Below are 12,215 nucleotides of genomic sequence, written 5' to 3'. Positions count from 1 at the left end.
ATTAGATGAGATAAAATCGTTTGTGTATCCAAACGGAGCCTAAAATTTGGCCAAACCCTATGCCTCTTTAGCGCTTTCCATGAGAGATCGTTGGAGTGCGGATGGCATTCATTAGTGACCCATTTTTCTGCTTTTTTAGCTTGTTTGGCTACAACTACAAAATATACAATATGAATGCAAACTAGTCATCAATAGCCAATCAATTTACAAAGAGGCCTTAGGAAGTGGAACCATGTATGATTCCAGTCCTGGTGTATTTGTGAAATCAGGAGTCCAGGGAAAACGGTCAAACCAAAGTATCACCCCTGAGGATATTGAATTTGCAGAGGGGACAAGTGGCGTTTATACGGAGCCACCTGCTGATGCATCCACAATGGAAGTGGTGGTTGCAGGGAAGGGTAGAGAGCTCCACTCCATCTACATATTGTGAAAGGCAGATGCAGCACTCCTTTCAAACAGAAATTCAAATCAGAACCCCGTGTTTGAATTGAATGTTCTATAAACTTTGCAGATGCAACAAGCAAAGCACTTGAAAGAAAAAAGGAACTTTCCTTTCTATGCTATCATTATTGTATGCACTGTCAAATAATGAGTTGCATCATCGATGAATCAAGCAGTATTAATTTAGAATAATTTTTGCACATCTAAGTATTATATTATTTCTCATTGCACTCATCAAGTTTGTATGATATGTCAACTGCCACTTGAAGTTTTTAATCAAGTGACTAGTATATATCAATCCAGTCCATAATTTTTTTCTTTTCTTTTCACTTATAATGAAAAATGCCAGCAAACAATGTAGTTTTCCCATTTCTTAACTACACATGAGCATTCCTAAGCAATATTCCAAAAACTTCCACTATTACTTCTTGGATCAATATTACAAGCACATTCCTTTTTTTTTATATAGGTAATCAAAGATATTATATTCATAAAAATAGACAAAACCCAAGTACACAGGAAGTATACATGAAGAACGCCTAACTAGAGGTTACAATAGAAAGAAGAAGATCATGGACGCTAGAGGTTACATGCACATTTCTAACCCCCCCCCCCCCCCAAAAAAAAAAAATAATAATAATAATAATAATAAAATTATCTGTTCAACTTGTTTTAATCAATGAATAAAAACCAATGCATGATCTCACTAGCAAAAACCATCTTCAGTTAATTAGGCCATCAGGTTTTGTTATGGTGGAAATCTTGAAATCCATATGTGCATGGTAATGAAATATAAAAGCTATCAAGCTTCAAACTAAATATGTAAATTAACTTGTAAAATTTCTCACCCAGGAAATTATGCACCAATAAAGCAAAAAGAAAACCAGTAAAAATAAAGTTCATAATTGCATTATCAAAGAGACAATAGCTCTAATCAAATCCAAGTACTACAATAAGCTATTCATGTATCCATATAGAGGAACACTTAAATTAAGACTAGCAGGGAGGATCAGATTCAAAAATTGTTACTGCATGGATCATGTGAAGATTCTTGGTCCTAGGCAGAAAATATGGGTGAAAAATAAAAAACGATAAAATGTTAAAGCAAAACATACGATATTTCCAAAAAAGAATAAAATAAAAACAGAGGATGAGATATTGGTGCTCACAGAATCCTCAGGATGAAGAGGACGCTCATTTGTATAGTTACTGTTTACTGATTCCATCCTTGTCCCAGCTACTTTCATTTTATCATTGTCAAAGGTCCCAAGTGGATTGGCCTGGCAAAATCTATACTTGGGAAGTGATCTGATATCATCTTCAGATGCGCCTTGTCTTATTGTCATAGCATAGGCAAATGCTACAAGTGGAATACAGCAGCAGAGAGCAATGAAAATGATAAATGCCGTCCCAATGCAAAAGATGATAAAGAACACATCGAAGGCTAGAAAAACTACTGTTAACCTGCAGATCATAAACATGGCGCATCACTGAGGGTTCTACATGTTTGTTGAACATTAAAAAAAACTAGTTGTAAACCTACAAGTTTTGTAATTAGGTTAGCAAATCTATGTAATAGGAATAGCTCAATTTATTAAATGAAAAAGACTGTTATTAGGTTAGCAAATCTTAATGCATCATACAATAAATTGAACTCTTAAAACAATGTTAATAATAGCATCTAGATCTTCAAAATTTTGGCGGAGAAACTTGATCTATACACCCATACTGTTCTTTGTTTATATGTAAATGACAAAAACCTCACAAAATTTGCTCGAGTAGAGAGAGAGGTCGAGAGTTAACTTATTTTTCAATCGGTAAACAAAATTTTATTGATCATACGAATAGGTAAGAGCCATAGTATACATATGGGACATATACAAAAGTATCACCTATAAGTGCTAGTTTAGTTATACATAAGCTATTTATTTAGTGTGCCAAAGTAAAAGAACATAAAGTTAAGGAAAATAAAAACATTAGGAAAATAAAAGACTACTAATTTTAAATAATAACTTTATTATATGTTATTTTCCATTAATAATATTAATTTTAAATAAAATTAGTAATTGAATCAGATATATTATTTTTTATTCTTATAAGTTCAACTTAATTATATATTACTAAATTGACATTATAGTAATATAGTGGAATGGTTGATGACATAGCTTCACAAGAGTAAAACCTTTATACGTTGGAAATTACGCAGTACACAGATAAAAGTATATCATTTTTTTTCATAAGTAATAGATAAATTCTATAAATAAGAATGGAATAGGCATAACCCATGTACACAGGAGGCATACAAAAGAAACACCTAAATAAATTTTATGAACGGTAAATTAAAGACAAAAAGTAATGCACATTGTTCCCATTTAGTACAAACAGATAAAAGTATATCATAGTTGGGATTATTGGTAATTCTCTTTTGTTAGAATGCATACTTTGCACAGGCAACAAACTACAGCTTCAGTTAATGATCTTGAATTTTTATTATTTAATTTTGGGACCCTCTTTGAACTTCTGCTGTCATGAAACAATATCAGTCAGATTTAAGAAAATATTGATTACTGATTAAAATATAATTTTGTTATTTAGCGTAAATGTTTTGTCTGATAATCCTCCCAACCAAGGTCCGTTTGGGGGCATTACACCCGCCCTACTTGCCCAAATAGCCCAAAAATAATAATAAACCATACAAATTAAGGTAATCCTCAAATTGCAGCTATGTGGAAGATGAATCCAATTTGTTTATGGTGGTGCATATGGATGGAGACTAATAGAACCAAATTGGAAAGGGTTTTTGGAATTCTATTCATTTCACTCTGTATAGTACAGTGCGAGAGGTCTGTATATTTATAGACCTAAGTACAGCCAAGGAAAGAAAAAGGAATCTTAAGGATTTACAATTCTGTTACACTAGCTGCCAAAAAGAATAACAGAGTGCGAGGTCATGGTGAAATTCCTGAAGCTTCTGCTGAGGTTGGTCTTTCCAAGTCAGTGTCCAGCTCATTCGTCGAGTCATTTTGCTTGGGTGATTTACTTGTGTTGACATGCCCCCTCGAGTCCACTGGGGGTTCACACACAGTGAGACTCGCTCTAAGTGTAGTAAATCTGTCTGCTACTAGGGGTTTTGTGAAGATGTCAGCCAATTGATCCTTGCTACTGCAAAAAGAGACCTGAAGTGTTTTCGCAGCAACTCTATCTCTCACAAAATGGAAGTCAATATCCATGTGTTTTGTGCGTGAATGGTACACAGAATTGGCTGTGAGATACGTTGCCCCTAGGTTGTCACACCATAACACAGGGGGACTAGCCAAAGAAAAACCAAGTTCCTTGATTAGAGTCTGCAACCAGATTAACTCAGCAGTAGTGTTTGCTAAAGACTTGTATTCAGCTTCAGTGCTAGACCTGGCCACCGTTTGTTGTTTGCGAGAACTCCATGAAATGATGTGGCGGCCTAGAAAGATGCAAAAGCCTCCGGTTGAACGTCGATCATCTGGGCAGCCAGCCCAGTCAGCGTCTGAGTACGCATGAAGGGAGAAATTGGAGGTGTATGGGAAGAAGATACCATGGTTGATGGAGTGTTTGAGGTATCTCAGGATGCGTTTGACTGCTGTCCAATGGGTAAGTTTAGGTTCATGCATGAACTGGCAGACCTTATTGACTGAGAATGATATATCTGGTCTGGTAAGAGAAAGGTACTGCAAGCTTCCAACCACACTTTGAAATAAGGTGACATTGTCAAAGGTGGGAGAGTCAAATTTGGACAATTTGGTGGAGGCGGACATTGGAGAGGAGATGGGATTGGCAGCCAACATGTTGGTTTTGGTTAAAATGTCAGTGATGTATTTCGTCTGTGACATTAAAACTCCATCAGGCATGTATTTAAGTTCTAAACCAAGAAAATATGAAAGCTGGCCCAAGTCAGTGACTGGGAAGGCTTGTCCAAGTGCAGTTACCAGGGTGTCAACAGCATCAGATGATGAGGAAGTAATAACCATGTCATCAACGTACACTAAGACGAAGATACAGAGGCTATTTTTATGGAAAGTGAATAAGGATGGGTCACCTTGAGATGCCGAAAATCCATAGCTGAGAAGCCAAGAGCGCAGTTTGGCAAACCACGCACGTGGGGATTGCTTGAGTCCGTAAAGAGCTTTGTTGAGTTTACAAACAAAATCAGGTCTGCTTGAATTGATGAATCCGGGAGGTTGTTGCATGAAGACAGTCTCTGTGAGCTCGCCGTGGAGAAAGGAGTTCTGGGTGTCGATTTGACGCAGTGACCATCGATGAGAGATGGCGATGGAAAGAACAAGTCTGATGGTGGATGGCTTGACAACTGGGCTAAACGTTTCCGTGTAGTCAACCTGGTTGTTGGTGAAACCCCTTTGCGACGAGCCTGGCCTTTCGTCGTTCAGTGGAGCAGTCTGCCTGTAACTTGGTCTTAAAAACCCATCTGCAACCAACCAAATTAGAAGCACAAGAAGGTGGAACAAGAGTCCACGTATTAGTGTTAACAAGTGCATCAAACTCACGGGACATGGCTTGACGCCATTCAAGAAACTTTGAAGCTGTGGTGAAAGAAGAGGGCTCATCCGGAACTGTTGCACTGGAGATGAGACAGCGTCGAGGTGGGAAAGGTATGGTGCCATCAGTAAACTGTCGTGGTTTAGATGAGTTAGTCTTGGATCGGGTTATTATTTGAGGATGAGGAGAGAGTAAAGGAGCTTGGGGTTGATCGGATGAAGGGCCAGTCGAAACATGTTGAGGGGAGGAAGAAGACGAAGAACGTTCTGGAGTGTTTGAGTTAGAAATAATGGGATTGGGTTGAAGAGATGAAGAAGAGGGATCATTTGAGTTGGGTTGGGAGGCAAGGAGATTGGTTGGGCCTTGAGATGGACCGGGGCCGAGTATGGAGTTTGGGAAAACTGGTAAGGAGACAATGGGTGTATTAGGCTGATTTGGTAAAGTAGAGGAGGCCACTTGTTTTGAGTATGGAAAAATATCTTCAGCAAAGGTTACGTCTCGAGAAATATATAATCTGTGTTTTTTGATGTCAAGACATTTATACCCTTTATGTGAAGGGCTGTAACCAAGGAAGATACAAGGAGTGGATCGGTAGTCTAGTTTGTGATGATTGTACGGTCTTAGATTTGGCCAGCAAAGGCAACCAAAAATTTTGAGGAAAGAATAATCAGGTGGTTTGTGTTGAATCATGTAGTAGGGAGATTTATTTTTAAGAACTGGTGTAGGGAGTAAATTTATTAAGTAGGTGGCAGTATGGAAAGCATTATCCCAAAAAGAAAGTGGGAGTGATGCTTGGGAAAGAAGTGTGAGGCCAGTTTCCACTATGTGACGATGTTTACGTTCAACAAGACCGTTTTGTTGGTGAGTATGGGGACAAGAAAAATGGTGAGAAATTCCAAGTGTTTTGCACAAGGAGGTTAAGGGACGAAATTCCCCACCGGCATCTGTTTGTATGGTTATTATCTTGGTGTTGAAGAATCTTTCGGCAAATTTAATAAATGAATTAAATTCTTGCAACACATCTGATTTGAGCTTTATGGGAAACATCCATGTGTATCGTGTAAAATGGTCCACAATAGACAAGTAATACCGAAATCCATTTCTTGAAATTAAAGGGGCTGGGCCCCATACATCAGCCCAAACAAGTTCAAGTGGCTTTGTGGTCCGAATTGCACTGGGGTAAAATGGTAATTGATGTGATTTTGCTAAGGGACAATCAAAACAACGAAAAGCAATATGATTTGGGAAATAAGGCAAATGGTTTCCGTGCACAATGTGACAGACTAGATCAATGGAGGGGTGGCCCAAGCGCTTATGCCAGTGACTGAGAGAGACTTTTTCGCCGACATGAGTAGATGGACTAGAAGAGGGTAGTGGTGGTGGGAACTGGTAGAGTCCATCACGAAGAGGTCCACTGATGAGGAGCGTCCCTTTCACTTTGTCCTTAACCAAAAAATAAGTGGAATGGAATTCAAAGAAACATGAGTTATCAGTGCAAAACTGAGAAACGGAAACAAGATTTTTTGTGATTAAAGGAACATGAAGCAAGTTAGAAAGATTAAAGGAAGAGGAGTGAGTTTTGAAGGAAGATTCACCAATGTTACTAATGGGCAGCCCGGTACCGTTCCCAACGTGAATCTGCTCAACTCCTCCATACGGTTCCGATGAGATGTTTAGGTGGGAGAGATCGTGTGATGTGATGTGTGGCTGCAGAATCGGGATACCAAGAGGAATCTGATATGGCGGAAGGCGAGGTGTAGTTAGCTGAGAACGAACAAGGGGGGTCAAACTGATAGGCGTGATCGAAACAGAAGTGACACTGAAGGGCAACGTGACCGGGTTTGTTGCAGACTTGGCAAGTGGGTCTGTTTGAGTGGTAAGGCTATGGGTTGGACTGGTTGGACTGTGATGAACGTCCTCTAGGTTGGGAGAATCTAGATCGTCCTCTATGAAAACGTTGACCACGATTGGGTGGTCTACCTCTATTGTCACGGGTATTTCCTGAGGTGAGATTGGCAGAGGGTTCAGTGAAGTTAATGGTGGTGTTGTTGCGAGAAGTGTGAGACATGCGACTTTCTTGGATAAGGAGGAGATGATAGAGCTCATGTGAGGTGATTGGGTCAGTGCGAGTGGTGATTGATGTAATGAAGGTTTCATAAGCTGAACCGAGACAATTCAACAGATAAGTTACAAATTCCTTATCTGGGAGGGGAGTACCAGTGGTGGAAAGTGTATCTGAAAGCATGCGGACTTTACTGAAAAACTCAGAGATTGGTTGGTCACCACGAGAAAGATTGGTAAGTTGAAATCTAATATGAAATTCCTTGGCCTGGGAATAGGAGCTAAACATGGAATCAAGAGTTTTCAAGAGATCTCTGGAAGTAGTTGATGTGATGACATGACCAATGATAGAGTCTGAGAGAGAGGAGAGAAGGATGCTTAGAATAAATTGGTCCGTTTTCCGCCAAGATAAGTAGGCTGGATTCGGTTTTGGGTTGGAATCGGTAGTGGTAAGAAAAACAGGAGGCGCAGGTTCAGTGCCGTCAATATAGGAATAGAGGTCTTGGCCTCTGAGATAGGTTGAGATTTGAACACGCCATAGAAGATAGTTATCGGAGTTAAGTTTTATGGTAACTATATGAGAGAATGAAGGAGAAGTAGAAGCTGAAGGTCGGGAGGGAGTTGGGGATTCTGTGGCCATGGTGAAGAATACGAATCAAGAGACTGCTAGTCAGCAGCTCTGATACCATAATAGAACCAAATTGGAAAGGGTTTTTGGAATTCTATTCATTTCACTCTGTATAGTACAGTGCGAGAGGTCTGTATATTTATAGACCTGAGTATAGCCAAGGAAAGAAAAAGGAATCTTAAGGATTTACAATTCTCTTACACTAGCTGCCAAAAAGAATAACAGAGTGCGAGGTCATGGTGAAATTCCTGAAGCTTCTGCTGAGGTGGGTCTTTCCAAGTCAGTGCCCAGCTCATTCGTCGAGTCATTTTGCTTGGGTGATTTACTTGTGTTGACAAAGAGGAATCAAAGGAGCTTTGAGGTATTGCGAACGGACAATGGACAAGCTTAGAATGTTTTTTCTTAATACTTTACTGATTACTCCATTGGTAGAGTGTAATAGAATTTAATGGCATGATCATTCATGACTCCCCTGTATCTTTAGACAACCAAGCATAGGCATTGCTCTTATGTATCCAATGTACTTGGGCTATGCCTACTTTTCTCAGTTCTTATTCACTGATAGAAAAAAAAAAAAAAAAAAAAAAAAAAAAAAAAAAAAAAGAGGCTTTTCCATAAGCATCCACAAGGCTGCTCCTATGGTGTGGGTGTGGGTGTGGGTGTGGGTCTCTGTGTGTACGTGCATGTGAAAAGTGAAACAGCGTCAGAAACAGAACTTGGGCATGTAAAAAGTGAAATGGAAGCGGGGGTATTTTTCTTTAGTTCTGATCCATAAAATCAAAACAGCAGTTGACTACAATGACCACAAGAGAATTCTGTTAGGCATATTTGTCTACAGATATGGAAATTGAAGCCCCATCTGCAGGATGATTAAAAAAATGTACAAAATCCACAAGAGAAAAATCCTAAATTCTTGTGTTGACACACCAAGAGAAGAAGTGTTTCAACATAGCATTAAACTTCATTGACTTTATTCATATTAAGAGGAAATGCATCCAAGAAGATTTGTTGGATGTCACTTTTCATCTATAACAAACATCTGTGCATTAAATAAATCTATTAGAAATGTCCATGGAGAATTATTTTGTAATTTAGCATGATGGCTCTTACCAGTAGAGGCGAGGAGAATCTTGCAGAAGTTCTTGGCCGCCCATAACAATCCAATAGAATCCAAACACCCACCAGATGGAAGATAGCATTGTATTTACTGACTCCATCTTCTTTAGAATGCTGAACAAACAAGAATAAAACATAAATAATAGACACCACGACATTCTTCCACTGTTACTATTATGCCCACTATTGCCATATATCTCAATGTAACTTGTATGCCTAGACTGCACTGCAACTCGCAAACTAAATTACAATTATAAGCATCACTGAAGGAAAGTCATCTGCAAATTGAAGAGAACAAAGAGAAGAACTTTTATTTCGTCTTGAAATAATGGAACCTTGCCTCTCCCACAATGTGTTTAATTCAGCACATCTACAATCAAGATACGTTAAGACAAAATCACTCTATCTACAGCTGACTAGTTATGAAAGTCAAGAACTTCACTGTATAAAAGATATTGAATTAAAAAGAGCATCCATCCACCATCACAAACCCAAAAGTAAAGCCTCATAAAATTCCTTAAAAGGAAGGCAAATTCTTCAAACAAAGTGAATATCTATTATCTTTCTTATAACAATGTCAAACTTACTGCACCTTTGCCCACACCATTTTAGCATATAAAAAACAGAAGTAGAAGCAAACTCAATCATGTATGTCAAACTGAGACAAGAGTGGCGTGATAAGTGCCTCTCTTTCCCCCATTCTCCCCCACCCTCCTCCTCTTTCCTTTATTGTCTAGATGATCATTGAGGTTATAGGGTAGTTACCAAAACTATCCTCATGACAATTTACAAAATCTGCGAGAAATCATCAGTGTTGTCTGTTCTTCCTACTATATCCTACCCTACTACTATTTAGTTTTGCTAATGCGAATTAAGATCTCAACACATACACACACACAGCCCTACATGCACTCGGAAAGCTGGGAAGTTGAAAAATAAGTAGTGAGAGAATATGAAACATGGAGGATTAAAGAAATGGGAACTGAACGAAAATAGAAAATTCTAATCTGAAGAAGTGATGCAATTAAAAAACAGAAAAACACAATGAATTGTCAAGCTATTTGAAATCAACAAACTATTAACAAACCAATTCAGTAATTATTAACAACCAAAAAAAAGGAACAAATCACAGCCTAATTATCTTTAAAAGCTTCGAATCTATTCTACATCACTCCCCCCGCCCCCCAAAAAAAATGCAAATTCGGTGATAATAAACTGTTAATTGCATAAGAAGAAAATGAAAAGGATGGAACGGAAATAAAGAGTTTAAGATACCTGGTGTAAGTGAGAGAGGAGGGTGAACGGAGCGGAGACTGAGGGGCACGATCATGAATAGAAGAAATCCGCTTGAGATACTCAAGGTAGACAAAGGAGACATGTAAAACGCACTGCAGAGAATAGCCACAGAGCCAAACCCTGAGAGGCGTGGACGGCCTCTCCTCGAAGGTGGACAAGAGCACCACCACGGCGACGATTAGGAAGGCCAAGTTCCACACCAGGTCCAGCACCAGAATAGGTTTCGAGTAGGAGAAGTAATAGTAGTACCTGCAACCGCTCTCGTCGCCTGAGTGGAGGTCTTCCAATGGGGGCTCGGAATTGTCAGCCAGGAGGACCGGACAGCGGTCGGCCGCGATCAGACTAGTGGCGTAGCGAGTGAGAGGAAGAGTGAATGTGGTGGGCCACCGGGGCGACGAGGAATAGTGTTCTCTCCCGTCATATTCCACGCGTAAAGGCTGCTGCTGTTCCGCCATTGTAGAAGTAGAGAGCAGTGGAAGAGGGAGGAGAATAAATGGTACAACGACGTCACAGCAGACAGTTGTTTTTGTCGAAGGTTGTCAATGCGACAAGACGGAATTTGGTTTGCTGCATTCCTGTGATTGGATGCAATAATTCTTATAAATTTAAAAATTAAATTGAAGTGTAAAATTTTTAAAATAACATAGTAAATATTGTATAATTTTTTTAAAATAATTATAAATTTATTGTTAAAAATTAATTTTTTATATAAATTTTAAATTTATCTATTTTGTATAAAAAAATATACAAAATTTACGGACCTTGCTCCCTTGAATATAGTTAGCTGTTATCTGGTTTTATATTTTTTAAAAGAGTAATGTTAGAGAGAAGTCACTGTAATAGTGCATACTTTACACTCACTACATGGCGATTTCTAATTCTCTACTTCTTTTTTTTAGACTTGGAAGATATGTGATCTACATGATACCATATCATGTGTACAAAATGATTACTTCCAACAATGACTGCTATCTATATTTATTCTTTTTAAAATTAGGCCACATTAGTTTTTTAATGTCTTGTTCCCCTTCTTCCACAGGATAGATGCCAACAATTGTGAGATCTGAATCCCTATCAATATGCCTCAAAAGCTATTTATAATTAAAAAAAGGGTTAAATTCTATAATATGTCACCTTAGATAATATTTAATTCTACACATCTTAACGAATAACTATATCTAAAAGTATTTACACTGTCAAAGGCCTGTGAACATAATCTCAACCTTCAAAATAGAGATTTGGAATAAGAAACTCACCTCTCAACTGAAATAAAAATATATATATATATATTTACACTGCGTACCCTCCAACAGCATGATTTGATTTTGAATTATAAAATATATATTTAAAACTAGAAATAATAAGATCTCATCAGTCAATTGATCCCCCATTTTGTTCCTGACCTAATTGCTCTCTCTCTCTCTCTCTCTCCCTCATCTATTTGCTACATATTTTTCATTGATACTGGTTTGAGTCCGTTTCAATTAATTGTGTTCATATTCCCAAATGGTTGCGCTTTCTAAGGTAAGATGATCACGTTATAAGCTTGATTCTGTATTCTATTAAGAAGTGCATAGTTTTGGGTTGAGAATGAACTTTTCACATGACAGCCGAAAACAAAACTCTGTGATTTTAATACTTTCTAGTTGGAGTTTAGACTAAGCTTTCAGACAGTAAACAATACCAAAGATAGAGAAATGGGTAGGAATTAGAGTCATTAGACAAGTTTTGGGGGCAGCTAGTGGGAGTGTTGTTTGGTGTAGGAAATATGTGCTTGGGTGGAGCAAGTGGAGGTGTTGTTTGGTGTAGGAAATATGTGCTTGGGTGTGGATCTAATAAGTATTGACACCATCTCAAAATCCAACACAAAATAATAAGACCAAATCGATTAATACTCGTTTCATTTTTAAATCAATCCAACATGAATCAGATTGAACCGATTAGTAATCGTGTCATTTTCAGGTCAACCAGTTTAACACGCGGGTCATCTCAATTGACTTGTTTATTTGATAAACCATTCAAAACATATGCAATTTTGATCGTATAAACTTTCACACAAATAATAATGCAAACCTTCACAAAGTTTTTCCATAAATAAATATTTAGCGAATCATGCATTACCGTTAAATGTTAATGGAATGAAAAA

The 12,215-nt window shown here is 38.1% G+C and overlaps 1 protein-coding gene across 1 annotated transcript; it reads right to left on the bottom strand.

Annotated features, from left to right (window-relative positions):
- Positions 1–96: 96 nt before the first annotated feature.
- LOC121267437 (E3 ubiquitin-protein ligase At4g11680-like) lies at positions 97–10,633 on the bottom strand. Its single transcript, XM_041171294.1, has 4 exons — positions 10,049–10,633; positions 8,768–8,887; positions 1,611–1,905; positions 97–448 (listed from the first exon to the last, which is right to left on the bottom strand). The coding sequence occupies exons 1-4, from the start codon at positions 10,522–10,524 to the stop codon at positions 287–289; spliced, it is 1,053 nt and encodes a 350-aa protein (XP_041027228.1). The 5' UTR covers positions 10,525–10,633; the 3' UTR covers positions 97–286.
- Between the last annotated feature and the right edge of the window lie 1,582 nt (positions 10,634–12,215).

This window comes from Juglans microcarpa x Juglans regia, chromosome 5S (assembly GCF_004785595.1).
Source record: "Juglans microcarpa x Juglans regia isolate MS1-56 chromosome 5S, Jm3101_v1.0, whole genome shotgun sequence".
NCBI classification, from domain to species: Eukaryota; Viridiplantae; Streptophyta; class Magnoliopsida; order Fagales; family Juglandaceae; genus Juglans; species Juglans microcarpa x Juglans regia.
This window is presented reverse-complemented; position numbering and strand designations above follow the sequence as displayed.

What these genes read in the sequence shown, in the direction of transcription:
- LOC121267437 (XM_041171294.1), bottom strand. Translation starts at nt 10,524, where the DNA reads ATGGCGGAACAGCAGCAGCCTTTACGCGTGGAATATGACGGGAGAGAA. An exon ending in TCCTCTCTCACTTACACCAG is followed by an intron (nt 8,888 to 10,048) that starts GTATCTTAAACT and finishes TTGTTTGTTCAG; the next exon opens with CATTCTAAAGAAGATGGAGT. An exon ending in CTCTTCATCCTGAGGATTCT is followed by an intron (nt 449 to 1,610) that starts GTGAGCACCAAT and finishes TCTGTTTGAAAG; the next exon opens with GAGTGCTGCATCTGCCTTTC.